The 17,214-nt window shown below is 51.7% G+C and overlaps 1 protein-coding gene across 2 annotated transcripts in view; it reads left to right on the top strand.

Moving 5' to 3' along the window:
- The window catches only part of DPYSL2 (dihydropyrimidinase like 2), a 131,588-nt gene that overhangs the window by 98,860 nt on the left and 15,514 nt on the right, over positions 1 to 17,214 (top strand). For both annotated transcript variants that reach the window (XM_015062663.3, XM_015062662.3), the window contains exons 4-8: positions 1,697 to 1,861; positions 4,394 to 4,455; positions 4,970 to 5,050; positions 5,580 to 5,648; positions 9,884 to 10,004. In XM_015062663.3, the coding sequence (XP_014918149.2) occupies positions 1,697 to 1,861; positions 4,394 to 4,455; positions 4,970 to 5,050; positions 5,580 to 5,648; positions 9,884 to 10,004 (498 nt within the window). The remainder of the gene's footprint in view (positions 1 to 1,696; positions 1,862 to 4,393; positions 4,456 to 4,969; positions 5,051 to 5,579; positions 5,649 to 9,883; positions 10,005 to 17,214) is intronic.

The following is a 17,214-nucleotide window of genomic DNA, read 5'->3' as shown; positions in this document are numbered from 1 at the left end:
GAGATTCTGTCCAAACTGTATTTGCAACAAAGTTCTGTTTTCCTCCTCCTTGTCTTCTGCCTCCTCCTGCCCCTCCTCCTCTCCCTCCTCCTCCTTTTTTGCGGGGTGCGGGGTGGGGCACAGTTTAAGAAAATTGGAATTGTTTTGCCAGGGTTTCTGTTAGCATTTTACAGACGGAACTGACTTGCATCCCAAGTGTGACATCCGCATTGCTTTCGTTAGATAACACTATACGTATTACAGTACCAGCTAGGCGCTTAATTACATATACGGCTACTGATGAAAAAAAAAGGACATTTCATCAAAAGACAATTCAGCTCAGATGTGCACATTTTTGAGACGTACAAAAAACCAAGCTCAGTTGATGATGGTTGAGCAGCGTCTGCAAGATTTGATCCATTTCAGAAATATGAGCTCACTGGCATTGCCTGGGCTGGCATTTTCTTAGCCGAGAACTACTTACCTGGGTGTAGGAAACCTAATATTTTATTTAGAAGAATGATTCATTGCTTTAGGGGTCAAGAGTCCTGCGTTTTGTCTTTTTTTGTTGCGTAAGTTTGATTTGATCATGGACAAGTCATTGCAGTGCATATTTTAGTGTCTCTGTGCAGGAGATGGGTAATAATTGTTCTGGCAACCCTCTTTTCATCAAGGTAACTGGGTGAGAGTTCTCTGAGACTTAGAGATATTACTACCTGTGCAAAGGCCCTGTGGCAGAAGGGAGCAGGAACTGAAAGGTAGCCCACGCGGTTGGAGGAGAGCAGAGTGCAAAGGGAAGTTGATCCAGAGTGATGTTGTTAGAGGGGGCAAGGGCCAGGCTGGGCAGAATCTTGCAGACCTTGTTGGGGACTTTAATCTTTATCTTAAGGGGAGACCACTGGAAGATTTAAATAGGGGAATGACAAAAGATCGATAGATAGGCTGTTTCCTTTAATCCTCACAACAAACGTGTGCAGCAGTTAATATCCCCATTTTAAACCAGCACAGAAATTTAGGGTAGTGGTGATTGGGTAGCTTCCCCAAGAGCACGTTGCTGGCAGGTAGTGGAGCCAGGAGACAAACTCAGTTCACCTGGAGTCCAGAGCCCCCCTTCTTCCATCTCAGCCTAACTCAATAACTATATAACAATAACCACTGTTTTCAAAGACGCTTTGAACTCTTAAGACGAAAAGATCTCCCTTACATTACAAAGTGGTATTATGCTGCAGAAATATGAGCGCCGACGAGAGATCGGATACGCTGGGGAAGCTTTGAAAGCCTCAGCCTGCGTGGCGAGGGTCCAGCATCTTCGAGTTCCTTGCTGTCTGGTGGGGGGCGCCTCACAGCCAGCTATCGCCACACGGAAAGGTTTGGCAGCTCGGCCGGCCGTCTGACACTGCCATTGTCCGTAAGGACTCATTGTCCGTGAGATGTCCCGGGTTACCTGCTTTCAGGGACTCTGAGCCGGGCAGTCAGATCCGGGCAGTTCACGCGTGGTTTCGTGGGAGTAATCGTGCCATGCCAAGGTTTCTGCTTTCTGCTTTCTCCCTCTCGGGGAGTCCGTTGGTTTCAGTGGATTCTTAGAAGCTGGTTGTAGAGATCACCATCTCGGTTGTGGACCCGAGAAGCCTTATTCAAGGTTGAGATGGGAAAACTGCTGCTGACCCGTGGCCCTCGGGCCTTCTGTTGATGACGACAAATGTTTGTTCTTTTCTAGTTGACCATGTCGTGCCTGAGCCCGGGACGAGCCTGCTGGCAGCCTTCGACCAGTGGAGGGAGTGGGCTGACAGCAAGTCCTGCTGTGACTACTCTCTGCACGTGGACATCACGGAGTGGCATAAGGGCATCCAGGAGGAGATAGAGGCCCTGGTGAAGGACCACGGTAGGTTATGCTGACCGGCACCTCCGGGGATATTTCCATCTCGGTACACGAGCCGGCACAGCTCTCTGAAGGAGAGCTCTGTGAATAGCGCTTGCAGACCCCTCTGTGCCTCTCCTCCATGCCTGCAAGGAGAGACGGTGGGGCCGCAGCTGGTGCCCACTGGAGGCAGCCAAACCCAGCGCGGCAACGGAAGCTTTCATGGACGGGGGAACCGGACGGAGCCTCACCAGGGGGACCGGTTCCTGTGTGACAACTGCACACAGCTTACTGGTTTGAGGGAACTGTGCCCAGCCAGGTTGGAGAGTTGAGGCCATGGGACTGATTTGCCCTCAGAGGATAAGAACGCCTGTCCCAGTGAGGATTCTGGACCGTCATGGGCGGGGGGAGGAGGTGCCCAGGATGCCGAGTGGGGGACTCTTCCTGCAAACCCACGAGGACCAGGATAGACTTGAGGGTGAGGAGGCTCTGGGACAACCTGAAAGGTCTTTTTCATGCCAGGGGACTATTTCAGGGAGTAGGATTCCAGGGGTTGGGCCCTGGGGGATTCCCAGGCAGGCTGGAAGAATCCGGACTACCTCAGGGTGCCTTTGGGACCCTTCTGTCCACAGGGACCTTGGGAGTTCAGGTGCTAATGCCAAGTCACTTCATCTTCTGGGGTCTTCTTGAGCTTGGCTAGAGACTAGACTCCTAGGGTGACCTCTTGGCTTCATGGGATCTTAACTTTCAGGGGAGCGCCTGTTGCTTTCGGGTTCTGAGACTTCTAAGCCCAGGAGTACCGCTGTGGGTAAAATAGCAGGAGGGAAGTCTCTAGGTGCGGATACGGTAGGTATCCGTGAATACGGCCGAAAACGCCCAGAATGAAACTCTGGAGTCTTGGGTTTAGTGTGTCTTCCTCGCATCAGCCATATGACCTTGGGGAATTACTTAAATTTCATGAGTCTCCGTTAAAAAAAAAAAATCACATGAGGGTATTGGACTAGATATCCTAAGATTCTTTCTGGCACAAAGGTTCCACCTAAAAGAAAAGAAGTAACCCTTGACCTTTCTCGCTTTTGAGAATACAGAGTCTTAAAGGGTTTAACTTTCCATACTTAAACTGAATCGAATCCAAATCAGGCGAGAGTGTCACCATAGCAACTGTTGCCTGGCCAGAGAGAAGGGTTGGGATGTCCTGAGCCACTGAGCCCGGGCAGCGTCCAGCACCCCCGGGCGGCGTGAATTAAACTCCAGGACTAGAAGGTTGTCAGTACAGTTGTTTACCATTGTGATGGATGTCAGGCAGGGATGTTTGGTCTGGTGCCTCGGGAGGCAAGGACTCTGAAATGCCACCAGGGTGAGAATTGCAGCGTCAGCTTATTGGACCCTCTCTTACTTAAGAACGTTTCTTTTTCTTTTTTTTTTGTTAATGTTTATTTATTTTTGAGACAGAGAGAATCAGAGCATGACTAGGGGAAGGTCAGAGCGAGAGGGAGACCCAGAATCTGAAGCGGGCTCCAGGCTCTGAGCTGTCAGCACAGAGCCTGACGTGGGGCTCGAACTCACGAACTGTGAGATCATGACCTGAGCCAAGATCAAGAGTCGGACACTTAACTGAATGAGCCACCCGGGTGCCCCAATCTTAATCATTTTTAAATACACATTCAATGACATTAAGTACATTCACATTGTTGTGCAACCATTTCACCACCCGTCCCCAGAACTTGTCATCTTTCCACACTGAAGCTCTGTACCCATTAAACACCAACCCCCCAGTCCCTCCTACCCCCAACCCCTGGCAATCCCCATTCTCCTTTTTTTTAAATTAAAAAACGTTTTTTTAATGTTTATTTTTGAGAGAGAGAGAGAGAAACAGAGCTCAAGCAGGGGAGGGGCAGAGAGAGGAAGACACAGAATCCGAAGCAGGCTCCAGCCTCCGAGCTGTCAGCACAGAGCCTGACGTGGGGCTCGAACCCATGGACTGCAAGATCTTGACCTAAGTGGAAGTCAGACACTCATCCGACTGAGCCACCCAGGCACCGCCCCCCCCCATTCTACTTCCTGTCTCTGTAAATTTGACTTGTAAATGGAATCTTACGTATCTGTCCTATAGTGACTGGCTAGTTCCCTTAGTGTAATGTCCTCAGGGTTCATCCATGTGACAGGATATTCTTCCAGCTTCGGGCTGAGTGACGTTCTGCTGTATGACTGTACGACATTTCATGTATCCATTCGTCGGTCAGTGGACACTTCTGCCCTTTGGCTAATGTGAATAACGTTGCTGTGCATTTGAATACATGTAGAGGTACAGGCAGCTTCTAAGTTCAGTATAGTTTTAAACTTAGAGAAAAACTGTCAGGATGCTAAAAGCTTTTGCACCCTCTTTTACCAATTCTTTATATTTCTGTCTCCACCTCTGTCTCTGTCTCTCCCGTCCTTCTTCTCTCTATCTATATACGTATATGCATAGTATTATACCTTTCTTAGTCGCTTCCAGATTATTTGGTTTATTTATTAAACTCCTATGTCCACCTCTCTATTTTGTCTGTCCGCTAGGGGTCAATTCCTTCCTGGTGTACATGGCTTTCAAAGATCGCTTCCAGCTAACTGATTCCCAGGTAAGGAAGGTTGCCTTTTCTGAACAGGCATTTGGTACATTTGGGCCAATGTCGTTGTTTTGGAAGCTGCCTCCAGTGTGTGTTATGTCCCTTGGCTTCATGGGACATGGCTGGTGGATGAACTCCCTGATGTAACTTTACCTTTAGGGAGGGTCTGAAGCCAGTGCACTGGCCCCCCGGGGCTCTGGAGTCAGCCTCAGACCTGCCTCTGTGGGACAGCGTAGCCCAGAGATGTACTCAGAGCCACCTCAGCAAACCTGGCGGAGAGCCAGGTGTCATCCGTGACCCTCCCCTACTCCGCGTCCCTTAGGTTATGCTGCCCCTGTTGATTACCGCGCGGGCCTGCTCGGCCATGTGTGGCCGGAAGCCTTGCCCTGGGGGCCTGTCCACAGAGCCAGCCTTAACAGTAGTGGCCACCAGTGCCGTTTCTGACCCCTGTGGCCGGCAGGGGAGTGGCTGTACCTGTGAGCAGGTAGATGGACGTCCCTGTCTCTGATCCCCTCCCCTCCTCCAGATCTATGAAGTATTGAGCGTGATCCGGGATATCGGTGCGATTGCCCAAGTCCACGCAGAAAACGGCGACATCATTGCAGAGGTATGAGGCCCTCTTCCTCATCGTTTCTTCATGACGTGCAGGGTGAGAGGTGGGCTCGGGAGCGGGAAACCACTTCTGTGGCTCAGCTGCAAGCAGGAGAAACAGGGTGACCTGGTGTGACCGCCCTGGGCACGGAGCTAAGAGCCTCACCAGCAGCGTGGATGTCGGGGACGTGTGCCTCTCTGCATTCCACGGGACGCACGGCCTGTTCCCTTTGCACAGAGAAGTCAGTTCTCTCGTGCTGTAGGGCAGCCGCCTGTGGGTGGGCGACATGGGCTTCCACGTACAGACATTTTACACTGTGGCCCAGGGCCCGGCACGCGTGGGCTCTCAGCATCCCGGGGGAGAGCTGAACACCTGCTCAGGCAGGACTGGGGACAGGGTACTGAACCCTTCTCTTCACAAGGCCCTGGCATAAGAGCCGAGTGCTCATCTCGCCTGAGTAGCTTTTTGGGTAAAAGGTCTCTAGCGATCAGAGCATCTCAAGTCCAGCTCTCCCTGATGGCCTGGCTTGCTTTAAACCTTGCAGGAGCAGCAGAGGATCCTGGATCTGGGCATCACGGGCCCCGAGGGACACGTGCTGAGCCGGCCTGAGGAGGTGAACATCTATGGAAAGCAGAAGAAACAGGCAGAAGAAAGAGAAGGGGGAGGCACTGGGAATGTCCCGCACACTGAGGATTGACACTTCTGTGTTCTGCATTTTTACTGCATGTGCACACACACAACGCACGCAGACTGACAGAGACAGAGACACAGACTCTGAGACAGACACACAGACCGAGGCGTCGCCATAGACGCACAGAGACTCCTAGGGACAGACACACAGGGACAGAGCCGCAGACACACATGCACCGGCTTCAACCTTCAACACCATCTGTGGCCCTGAGGACACTTTCCTCTCCTCAGTGGAGGGACGGAACCTATTACATCTTGAGTATCGTCTGGTCCCTCTCCAGGCCATGGGGTATAGCTCCTTCCACGACCATCCAGCCTTCCCACGCATGCTAAAGAGCCGAAGGGATGAGCTGGGGCCAGCACACGGGGGAGGGAGGTTGAAGGTGACATCTTTTGGCCCCTGTGTTAGCTGCATGTTGCCTCTGGGGCTGGTGGACAGTGACTCTGGGAGGAGCTCACAGGAGAGAGAGGGCGACAGTCTCAGTGGCTGATGCCCAGAGGACCTGAGGTTGGTTTTGTACACAAGTGTGTACCTATAACACACACACACACACGCACACGCACACACACATGGGAGCCCAAGCTCACCATAAAGCCCGTGGACCCCTGTAACCGGGTGGTGATACCTGGGGCTGGGCTTACCGGGAAAGTTGTGTTCTCCCCTCCATCCCCTGGGGCGGTTGGGGGCCGCTCCCGCCCTGCTGTGGCTGTGCAGGTAGGCAAGAGTGTGCGGCACACTGAGATGAGAAAAGCAGGCGCCGCTTCCCTTGTTACACGAGGCTACTTCTGAGAGCCCTGCTCCTGCTGAACTCGGAAGAGCCTTCCTGGGGGCTTGCTTTCCTTCCTCCTCTCTGCTCGGCATCCCTGCATCCCCGCAGACTTGAAAACAGGAAGCAAGCCTGGGGTGTACTGAGCAGGCAAAAGGTATCACGGGAGAGCTGTTCTGGTTGCGATTTTGACCACAAGAATCAAACCCGTTTTTCCATGGTTAGTCGCCGGAGACTTCTCTCCAGCAGCTGTTACGTGGAGAATCTCAGAGTCCCCTGCAGTGGAGCATGGAGCCTTCCCTGGGGGCTGGCAGGTCTGGAGTGCTCCCATTCGAGGAGCTCTTGGCTTCGGGGGTGGGTCCTCTTGCCTCATGAACCGCTGTTTGGGGGGCTTTCTCTTCTCTCTGCTTTCCAAGGTCATCTGCTTCCCAGCTGATTCAGAGGCACCTGCTCTTGGTCAGCCTCAGTGTTGGGGGCTTCCCCTGAGCAAGTGCACCATTATAACAGCCCCGTGAGCCACCGGCACGAGCTGGCCCCTTCTCCCTCAGCTCCTGGTGGTGCTTTTTCAGTTTGGCACCAGGGATCCGTCGCGTTAAACCCTCTGTGGGCGACAAAGAGAAGAAAACAGGGAACCGTTCTGAAGGAGCTTGAGCTTGACCGTGTAGGTAGGGAGATACCGCCCTGTACGTATGAAGCAGTGGTTAATAACATGCAAACGTGTAATTCCTTCTCGGTTTCGTGATCTGTTGCCGCATCATGGTGGTCAACGTGGTTTGAGCTGCACAAATCACATTCCTGCTGCTCTCTGTTCTTCTCTCCAGCCCACCACGTGAGATTGCCAGCAGGGTCTCCCCCCCCCGCCTTTCCAGCTGAGAAGACTGAGAGGGAAACTGTAGGGAATGCGGCAATCTAGAAACCACCTGTCCATCAATGGTGCCCAACATGTATGATGACTGGGCCCTGTTGGGACCGCGAGATGAATGAGGAGGGGACTATGGATGAGCTGGAGAGGAAGAGAGAGATGGAAAGTAACCAGGCAGGGTAGAATGTGACCGGGGCTCCGGGCCGAAAGGCTGGCATCTGGGAAGGAAGTTGGGGACACGCGGGTGAGGGTGATGGTGACCAAGAGGCTTCCCCAGAGAAGGGAGCTTTCTGGCTAGGCTTTCTGGAACTGCCGCTGGGGCAGGCCGACAGTTGGGGGACTGAGCCACAGAGGGCGTGTTGTGTGCAGACACTGTTGTGTATTCTGATTCTGTTGTGTGTACCGACACTGTGGTCCGTGAGTGCCAACACTGTTGTATGTCCCTAGATAAGTGGCTTTCCTCTCTGGATTTTGGGGTGTCCAGTCTTAAAAATCATTAAGTCTCGGTGACCCCCCCCCAAATCCTTCAGAGCTCTATAATGAGACAATTTTCTTAAAATTTTAAGTTGTAATACTATTTTCCTAATATTTTAGGTCAATATTATTTAAATCAGTTCCCTGCATGTAAGGGGCCTGCACAGGTACACACAGCAGGGTAAACGTGGATCCTTCCATGGTTCCGAGCGGAACACAGAGAGATGGGGTCTAAGTGGCCTTCTCTTTCAATGAGGTGGCCCTGTAGTTAGGTGTCGGCCATCCCCCGGCGTCTGCGGGAGCAAGGGTGGGACCAGAGCTCACCTCACAGTGGATGAGCCAATCCACAGTGGGCCCTGGGAAGCCTGTCCTGCAGGGGTAGGCCCCCAGTAGAACTGGCACTTTTGCTCCATTTATTCCCTAATTAGTCCAATTTCACATTCCAGTTCACCCAGGACAGTCACGGGCCATGCCCACTGCCCCCATGCACTCATTAATAGTGCCTCTGTTCACTTTCAGAAGGATTTGTGTTCAGCCAATAAATTGAGTAGTCATTGGCACTCCTGGGAAGCCATGAAGATTCTAGAAGCGTCCTTTCTGCACTTCACATTCTAGACTTCTGAGGTGACCGCAGAGATTCAGGCCATCCCTCCTCTGTGCCTCCCCGGGCCAGAGGCACTTCTGTTGAAACTGGAGTCAAGGAGAGGGAGGGCCAATGGCTCAGCTATTCCAGGAATTAAAAACATTTGGACGATTAATGAGCTTTTTCAAGAGCCATTTGGTTTGCCTTTGAATTTTGAGACCTCTCTCTCCACATGGTTGATGCCCGAAAGGGCAAACGTGAATGAAGTTGTCGTCATTTATTAAATTAGATTACCAGTTAATGCAATTATAGAACCTTAGCTCTTGGCCACGCTCCTGTAGAAACTTGGTTAGCTAAGATAATTCAGTTAGGAGCTCAGCTATTTCTTGCAAAAAATAGCAGCTCGTTACAGAACGGCTTCACTTTCACCATTAACATAAAGGAATCCATTTGTTCAGTAAACATGTCGGGGCAGCGGCTGTGTACCAGGCCCTGTGTTGGGAACTAATGTAGTCCCGCTGGAGCTACACTGGGGGTGGGGCACAGAGGATACAAAACTCGGAGTCAGATCCAGCCCTCTGTCTCAAGGAGTTGAAGCCACAGCTTTCTTCCAGGATCTGAGAGGGAGCAAGAGGCTTTTTGAGATCCATCGTTCTACAGTTTCACGTGGTCCTTCAGTTGCCCATTCTAAACACACACTATGTCTGGGAGGCATACCTTGATCTCAGTAGTCTGACCTGGTCAGGTATTTAGCAATAATCACTCGGGGTCTTTGAAATATTATTCATTGAAGCATCAGGTTTAAAGACTCGTCTATTAGAGCAGCTCTCCCATCTCGTGCAGAAGGCCGTACCAGTCTGTGTGCGGCCTTGGACGTGTTACCACGGGCTGAGGACCGTTGCTTGACGTTCCCAGTCAAGCCTGCTCCGTTCCCAGAGCCCTGTGAGGTCGCGCTGTTCCTTGGGTTCATCTGTGGGTGTCGGACAGAAGCCCAGCACAAAAATCTCACCACTGACTGTCTCGACTCAAGACCACACAGCTGGAGCGAATGTACTGACTTGGGAGCAGTTTCCCTGCCTGGTGGTTTTCTCATGTGCGCAAAGCATAAAAATCACCCGGTGCTGTTAGGACTAACCACATTTCTGGGTCCCATCCCCAGAGGGTCTGGGAACGGCCTGAAGATCCGCGTTTCTTACCAGCTCTGGGCTGACGCTGATGTCGTAGGTCGGCTGGGCACTCTTCAAGCCACTCAAAGGGTCTAGGAAGGAAACGCCCCCGTCGTTTCCACCCAACAGTGTTGAGTGACACTGGGAGAGTCACCTCCCCCTCCTGGGGTGCCACTCAGGGTAGAACCCAGAGGACACCGTGGCCTCTTGTTCCCCTCGGCCTCTCTCGGTGGGTTGAGGGTAAAGACGGCCCGTGGAGTGGGCACAGAGTGGGCACAGTTCTTACGTTCACGTGCTCTTCTGCAGGTCGAGGCCGAAGCCGTGAATCGCTCGATTACCATCGCCAACCAGACCAACTGCCCTCTGTACGTCACCAAGGTGATGAGCAAGAGCGCGGCCGAAGTCATCGCCCAGGCCCGGAAAAAGGGTGAGCGTTACCTCCAAGGCTGTGTGACCGCGGGCAGGTCAGGAAGGGAGGAGGGCTCCGTTTCCAGACCTTCATGCCAAGTGGGCTGCTTTTATCGCGTTCCAGCATTAACCTAATTACAGCTGAGCAAGGCAGGGAGCTCCGGTTTCTCTCTCTGTTCCACCGCTGCCGCCTTGTCAGTATCTATTTAAAGCCGTGCGCTGCAAAGAGTGGGTGGGGCAGGCGCGTTTCCCTCCTGCCCCTGCTTCTATAGCGAAGTTGGACTTAATTTGATGCAGTCTAAATAAACTAGGCACATACACAGATGGTGTCAGGCTCCATCTGCCACAGAACTCTTCTGGGGAACGTTCTATTGCAAAATGAGTCCCCGCTCCGTGGCTGGTAGTGATTTCTGTGGGGGTAAGTAAGAGAGTCTTGTGGGGGCTTAGGGCAGGGGATCTTGCCCCGAGCCTCCTCGTGTCCGGTTCTCCGGGTGCTTGAGGCACTCCTTACAAATTGTATTGATAGGTCCTGGGCTGAGGCTGGTGCTCTGTTAGTACTAGGGAGTCCATTGAGAAGGTTCTTGGAAACTAATTTACTAAGTACGGCTTCTACTGCTGCTTCCAAAGGCTGTTCGTGGAGCACCTTATACATTATGAATGCAGCGGAATCTTGTAATCTGCTGTCGACTGAGTTTGCGCAGTCACATCACGTGTCCTGTGCTTTGGAGTGTGGCTCCAGGGACAGGATCGTGGGTAGCTGACTTGGTGAGGGTGCATCCTGGCCTGATCTTTTCTCCCTTAATTTCTGTCTAGCTTTCTCCTGGTGTCTCTCTCTCTGTCTCTTTCTATCCCTTTATCTCTTTCTGTATCTTAAGGGAACCGTTGGACCTCTGTGCTTCTGTTTGTAGTTCTCTGTGGGATGTGATCCACAGGCATAGGGAGCACCGTCGGAGTTTTTCACTGGTGGGTGACTTGGTACAAGACCTAGAACAAATTGCTCAATGACCGGTGAGTCAGCCTGTCCCCAGAGATGATGACTTCCAGATGGACCCAGCAGTTTCTGCCCCGGTTCCTTGGAGCTCTCCCCGGGCCTCTGTCCTTAGGCTGCTCAGCACAGGGTCGCTGGGTTCCTAGCTTTTTGGAAACCTGCCCTCTGCTGGCGGCTGCCGGAATTGCTTTTTTGAAATAAACATTCCCCTAAATAACGTCATGCACTCCGAATCCGCTTTGAGTTGTTTTTCCAGGAGACACTGGATGATTCGTGTCAGTAACCCTCCCTCACCTGGGCCCTTTGTCACCCAGGCACATGTTTGCATCCATCTCAACACCCAACATTAATCACAGAACCGTTCCTTGCATGGAGCCTGGGGACGGTTGGCACAGTGTCTGGAAAGTGGGAGGAAATTAGGCAGCAGCTTCTTTTATTTATTTTAGTAACCATCCTGGACCCAGATGATCATAACAAACAAGGAGTTAAGCAAACATTTTAACATTTTAATGTAATTAAGCATTCCATTTAACAGCATGTAAAAACTGAGGACTTGCTTTCTGATTCAGACTTTTGCTTGTCCCTGCTGGAGGGGGAGGAGTCCGTCTCTCCCCAGACCCTGGCCCAGACAGGTGGTGCTAGCCTTGCTCTGGGGCGCACAGTGCTGGCCTGTGAGCCAGCCCTGCTGGCACTTCTGAAGCGTCTCGAGAACTTCCTGTGCCTCAGTTTCTTCATTTCAAGACGTGGCACTGATGTGTGTTACTGTAGAGTCCAGTCCTGCTCCAGTAACCTGTGACTCGGTGCCCGATGATGTCCCTTTGTCGTCTTTAGGACTTTGACCCTGTGTGTGTATTGGGCAGTGAGCACCAAGAAGGGACTGCCTCAGTCTCTTTGTTCTAGAACTTTCCATGTGTCAGTCCAACTGTGCCTGCATCATGGTTCCCGGGGTGGGCTTTTGCATTCAGACTGTCACCCTTTGGTCTCTGAAACCCTTTGCTTGAGATGGGCCTGAGCTGCCAGAAAGGAATTTCTGGTGCATTTGGGTGCTAATGAGCAAGAATGTGAGCTTCTCGCTTGCTTGTGGGCTCTTAAGGCTCTTTCCATCTTGTTGGAACTTCATAACAACTCTGGGAGGCCGCCCGGGCAGGAATTTTTTTGCACTTGGTTTTACTTTGCAGCTGAGTAAACCGGAGCTCACGGCTAACGGGCGGTGGAATCGGGCCTTGACTGTCAGGTGCCTAACTTTGGGCCTGAACATCCATGTGAATATCTGAATTACCCTTTATGCTTTGAAGATTATTTTTGTATGAGAAATGCTGGTATCTGTTGGGGTTCTTACTGAACCTGCTGGAAACTAGAGCTTGACACCAAGGAGCGTTGTGCATAATACAGAAGCAAGGATTCCCAAACAACCAAGAAGGAAAACAGGATACGGTTGTGTTACGTCTTTGCGCTCTGGGATCAGTGTCCCGTCCTGGATCAAATCCCAGCTTGCTGTGCGCCAGCCTGTGATGCCGGGCAGCTCCCTTACCGTCGCTGGGTCTCAGTTTCCATCTGCAGTAGCGACCCGTCTTGTAAGTGGAGATGGTGCCTGACTGAGATAACGTGCGTACAGACACGTAATGATTGTACCCGCTGTTCTCATGACTGAGGACTGAAGGGCCGGTTTGAAGATGCCTGCCAACCTTAGATAGGGGTTCTCTGCTAAGGAGTCTTTTCTATCTCAGGTGGGTCCTCGTGGTCCCTGGTGGCAGGTGTGAGGCCCTGTCAACTTTTTGCCGCCCCATTTCTTCATCTGTAAGATGGAGAGGTTCTTCACTCAGCAAAATTTTGTTGTTGTTGTTGTTTATTTATTTTTGAGAGAGAGAGAGACAGAGTGCAAGTGAGGGAGGGGCAGAGAGAGGGGGAGACACAGAATCTGAAGCAGGCTCCCGGCTCTGAGCCTGGTGCGGGGCTCAAACTCGTGAACCACGAGATCGTGACCTGAGCGGAAGTCGGACACTTAACCGACTGAGCCACCCAGGTGCCCCTAAACTTTTTTTTTTTTTTAATATTTATTTATTTTTGAAAGAAAGAGAGAGAATGTGAGTGGGGTAGGGGCAAGGGGCGGGGGGGGGGGGGCAGAGGATCCAAAGCGGGCTCTGTGCTGATAGCAGTGAGCCGAATGTGGGGCTAGAACTCAGAATCCATGAGATCATGAACTGAGCCAAAGTTGGACGCTTAACTGACTGAGCCACCCGGGCGCCCCTTCAGCAAACTTTTATTATGTGATATTTCAGGCCGTGGTGCTGGATGGTCCCAGCCCCCAGCTTCTTCACTCGTAGGGGTGGGACGCATGGACAAAAAGTCACAATGGAAAATGGTCAATGTTATAAAAGAGGGGCAAGCCAAGTATGGTTCAAGCTCAGAGGAAGGAAAGGGGCAAGTATTTATGGATGTGCACCCCTCCTTGTCTCACTGGTCAGGCTGCATGAGGGACCCACCATTGCTCTACAAATGAGAGCTGTTGAAAGATCATGATTTTATGTCTTTTTATTAATGTCCACATACTTCCCCACCTAGAAACTTGCTGGTCCTAAATCTAAGACAAGGCATACAGGGTAAGTGATAAAGTGAGATGAATATAAATGAGACTGTTTTCCACGCGCACTTGACCTAGCACGACCGCACGCAGTCTTCCCAGAGAGCCAAATTTTCGCGCGCTGTCCCCTCCGTTCTGTGCCACTCAGCAGGGCCGTGTATCATCAGTCCCATTCCGCAGATAAGGAAATGAAGACACGGCCAAGAAAAGACTGTTTTGGACAATTTTTACTCTTCAAAAGCACTTAGACATTGATTGATTTAATAGGGCTCATTTCGTGGAAGAGAAATTAAAATGCAGAAAGTAAATATCTTGCCCCAGATCATCCAGCCCGTAGTTCCAGACTCCTGGCCACCTGTCTCCCCGCTGAGGGTCTAGTGTGGGGATTTCTCTAGAATGGGCTCCCTCAGACTGCACTTTGTCCACGAGGGAACTCTAGTGTGGTTGTTGGTACCTTCTGTGTGTGAATGGTAGCATGCAGGTCATGCCTGGTAGCCTCCTCTGATAGACCTCCTTCTCCATCGTCCTCACCCCACCCCCGTAACCCAGATGCGGAAATGTTTAGAACATTTGGTGACCGACCGCCGAGGGATGTTAAACCCTGGGAACCCACACTTGAGCCAATACTTCCTATGCCCTGTGGGTCAATAGGAGTGACTCCAGCATCATGAAAAACTTGGGTTCATCGAGCCTGCGAGGACCACCCCAACTTGGGGATTGACGCCTTAGTATTAAGCTAATGTGCCACCTCAGCACCTTGAACCCAAAGAGGGGCATATGGGTTGGCTTGTGAATGTCATAAAACCTCACTAAAATCTCTGTTAGGGCCCTTTAGAGAAACAGAAGATTGTTGTATATATTTACAAGAGAGAGGGAGGGAGAGGGGTGGGGAGGAAGAGGGAGGGAGAGAGAGAGAGAAAGAAAAAAAAAAAAGAGATTGATCTTAAGGAATTGGCTCTTGCGAATGTGGTTGCTGTTAAGGCTGAAGTCTGCAGGGTGGGGAGGGGCAGGGAAGAGATGAGACTCCGGGAAGAGTGGATATTGCAGCCTGGGTCTGAAGGCTGTTTCGAGGCAGAATTCCTTCCCAGTCAATGCCCTTGGTAGGTTGGGAATTCAGTGTGTGTTATAATACAGCAGGATGACTCCGTGGGTTTGGTTTCCAGCCGGCTAAACTCTTAAGACTCCTGCCGGCCGCCTGGGTGGCTCAGTCGGTTGAGCGTCTGACTTCGGCTCAGGTCATGATCTCACAGTTCGTGGGTTCGAGCCCCGCATCAGGCTCTGTGCTGACAGCTCGGAGCCTGGATCCTGCTTCGGATTCTGTGTCTCCCTCTCTCTCTCTCTGCCCCTCCCCCCCCCTCAAAAATAAACATTCAAAATTAAAAAAAAAAAAGACTCCTAGAGAGAAGGTCTCTTTCAGGGCAGACCTAGAAACTCTCAGGTCATTTATATAGCACTCGGGCTGGGAGTTTGAATCCCTGGCCTCAACTTTTTCTTTCTCCACTTTATTTGGACCCACCAGGCAATCGTGTTCTACTCAGTTTGCCAACAGTATTCTAAGGAATCAAATCTGTGGTCAACCCAGACTTAGCCTCTTATGATAAGTATAAGGCGTATGCAGTGGTGATATTTTGTGCGTCTATTTTAACAGAGGCATTAGTGCCTTTAAATCAAATCAGATTAGAGAGGCAATTCTAGAAACCCCAGAATCAATTCAGAAAACTTTTGATTCTGTTCCTCTGAAACCACCCTTGGTACCAAAATCTGACAGGGTTATCCATGGACGAGCCCTAGGCTGTTGAGTTCTGGCTTAGGTTCTCTGAGAGGAGAGAGAGAGAGAGAGAGAGAGTGAGAGTGAGTCACTGTCCCAGTTGGTTTTATAATGTGCTTTTGTGGCTGTGTTTTGAAATACATCGACATGGTTTTCCATGGTTTCTGCTCTGGATTTGTCCTCTTGCTTCTAGTTAATGGGAAATGACTTAACTGTCAGAGCCAGGAGCTGTCAAACATTTCTAAACCCCAGCCTTGCATTTATTCTTCATGAATGCACTCAGGCCCCAGGCTCGTTGTGAATAAACACCACCCCCAAGGCCTTGCAGTTCCTTGCCATCCTAGAGAGCCTGCCGAAGGCTGGCTCGGGGTCACATCCTGCAGTTCAGACTCTCCCTGGAGAAGAAAGTCATGAAGGTCTAACTGCCGCCAAGAGAGGGTCAGCGGTATATTTAGAGGAGTGTGGAAAGGCCCTTTAAGCCTATTTCGTGGCTTATTATTATCATTGGTTATTATTTCTGGCACACAGTTTAGTGGTGTCTGTGGCCTGATGGAGGACCAGAAGCTCATCCATGGCTCCCTCGGGAACAGTGTTTATAAAATGGGAGTGGTACCCTGGGGAGGTACTGGGGGGCCATCAGTCCTGAATGGCAGAGCCCCCCACCTGTGGACCTGCCTCTCCCTGGAGAAGGAGGCCTTCTACAGGCTGGTTTAACCCCTGCCCTGCCTTTGGGGGCTAAAGAAAAATCAATGGAAAGCCAGCAAGGACCTCTGATTCCCTTGAAATTTGAACAGGACAAAGCTGAGATGGGCTACAGGACGCCTCCCTCCTTCTCCCTCATCCCCATCTTAGCCTGGCGCTGGCCAAGGAGTCCTGGCTCAGCCTTGGCGTAAGACACAGGTTCGGGTCGCAGTGGCCTTGAAGTGCCGCTCCAGTTCCGGGTTTTTCAGAGGCTGCAGGCTGGGTTCATTCCTTTGCAGGGAGGTGCATGTTCCCAGGCACAGAGAGAACGGGACCCACCCCAGTCTGAGTTTCGTAGAGTGGGATGAAGGTCACAGTCAAGGGCACTCACACTTGGTGGGATCCAGGAGGTGTTCCAGGAACCAGCTCCTCCTCGTGCTAAAGCTTCCAAAGGGAGGACAGAAGAGCAGGTCCAGGGAGAGGGTGAGCCATAGCAACTCACGAGAGAATCAGGAAAACGTCCGCGCTTCACCAGTGATTTTCAAAGACGGTCTAAGCAGGCTTTTTCTCTGAGCACTTCTGCTCTCTGGAACCTACTCATGACCCAAGCTGGTAACCTTTAGGGTTACAGATGCTTTGTTTTCCTAATGACTTGCTGAGCCCTCCCCTCCTGGCTGGGTCAGAAGAGCCGTAATCCCGCTCAGGCAGTTGTGGGGGTGGGGGGTGGGACTGATGTGCAAACCAAAAGCCAGGAGCCTCAGGTCCTGTGAGAGCCCAGGGCCCAGCGCTGGTCTGCTCAGCCGCTTGTATTTCATAAGTGGCCCTGGCAGCAGTGAAGGCCTGCTCGTTGTGCAGTGTTTTTCCACTTCGGGATGAGCGGGGGCAGTTTGTGCAGCCGCCCCGCCGGCTTTGCGTGAGTCGGGAACTCAGGAGCCCTTCCAGGTGATTCTGAGCATTGGCCCTTTTCTGCCTGGGGGCTTCCTGCTGTGTGAGGCTTCCCCCGGGTTCTGGAGCCCTGGATTGGTTTCTCCCGCTTGGGCATGGTTAACTTGATTTCCTCAAATGAGCTGCCTGCCAGTGGCCTCGAACACTGCCTGGCTGGAGAGTGGCTCCTTTGTGAAATTCCTGAGCCCGGAGGAGGCGGCTCTAGGGCAGCAGAGAAGGTGTTATGGTATGTCGTCAAGAGATAAGTCCTTGGAAGAGGCTGGGGA

Source organism: Acinonyx jubatus, chromosome B1, assembly GCF_027475565.1.
Source record: "Acinonyx jubatus isolate Ajub_Pintada_27869175 chromosome B1, VMU_Ajub_asm_v1.0, whole genome shotgun sequence".
Classification (NCBI taxonomy): domain Eukaryota; kingdom Metazoa; phylum Chordata; class Mammalia; order Carnivora; family Felidae; genus Acinonyx; species Acinonyx jubatus.
This window is presented reverse-complemented; position numbering and strand designations above follow the sequence as displayed.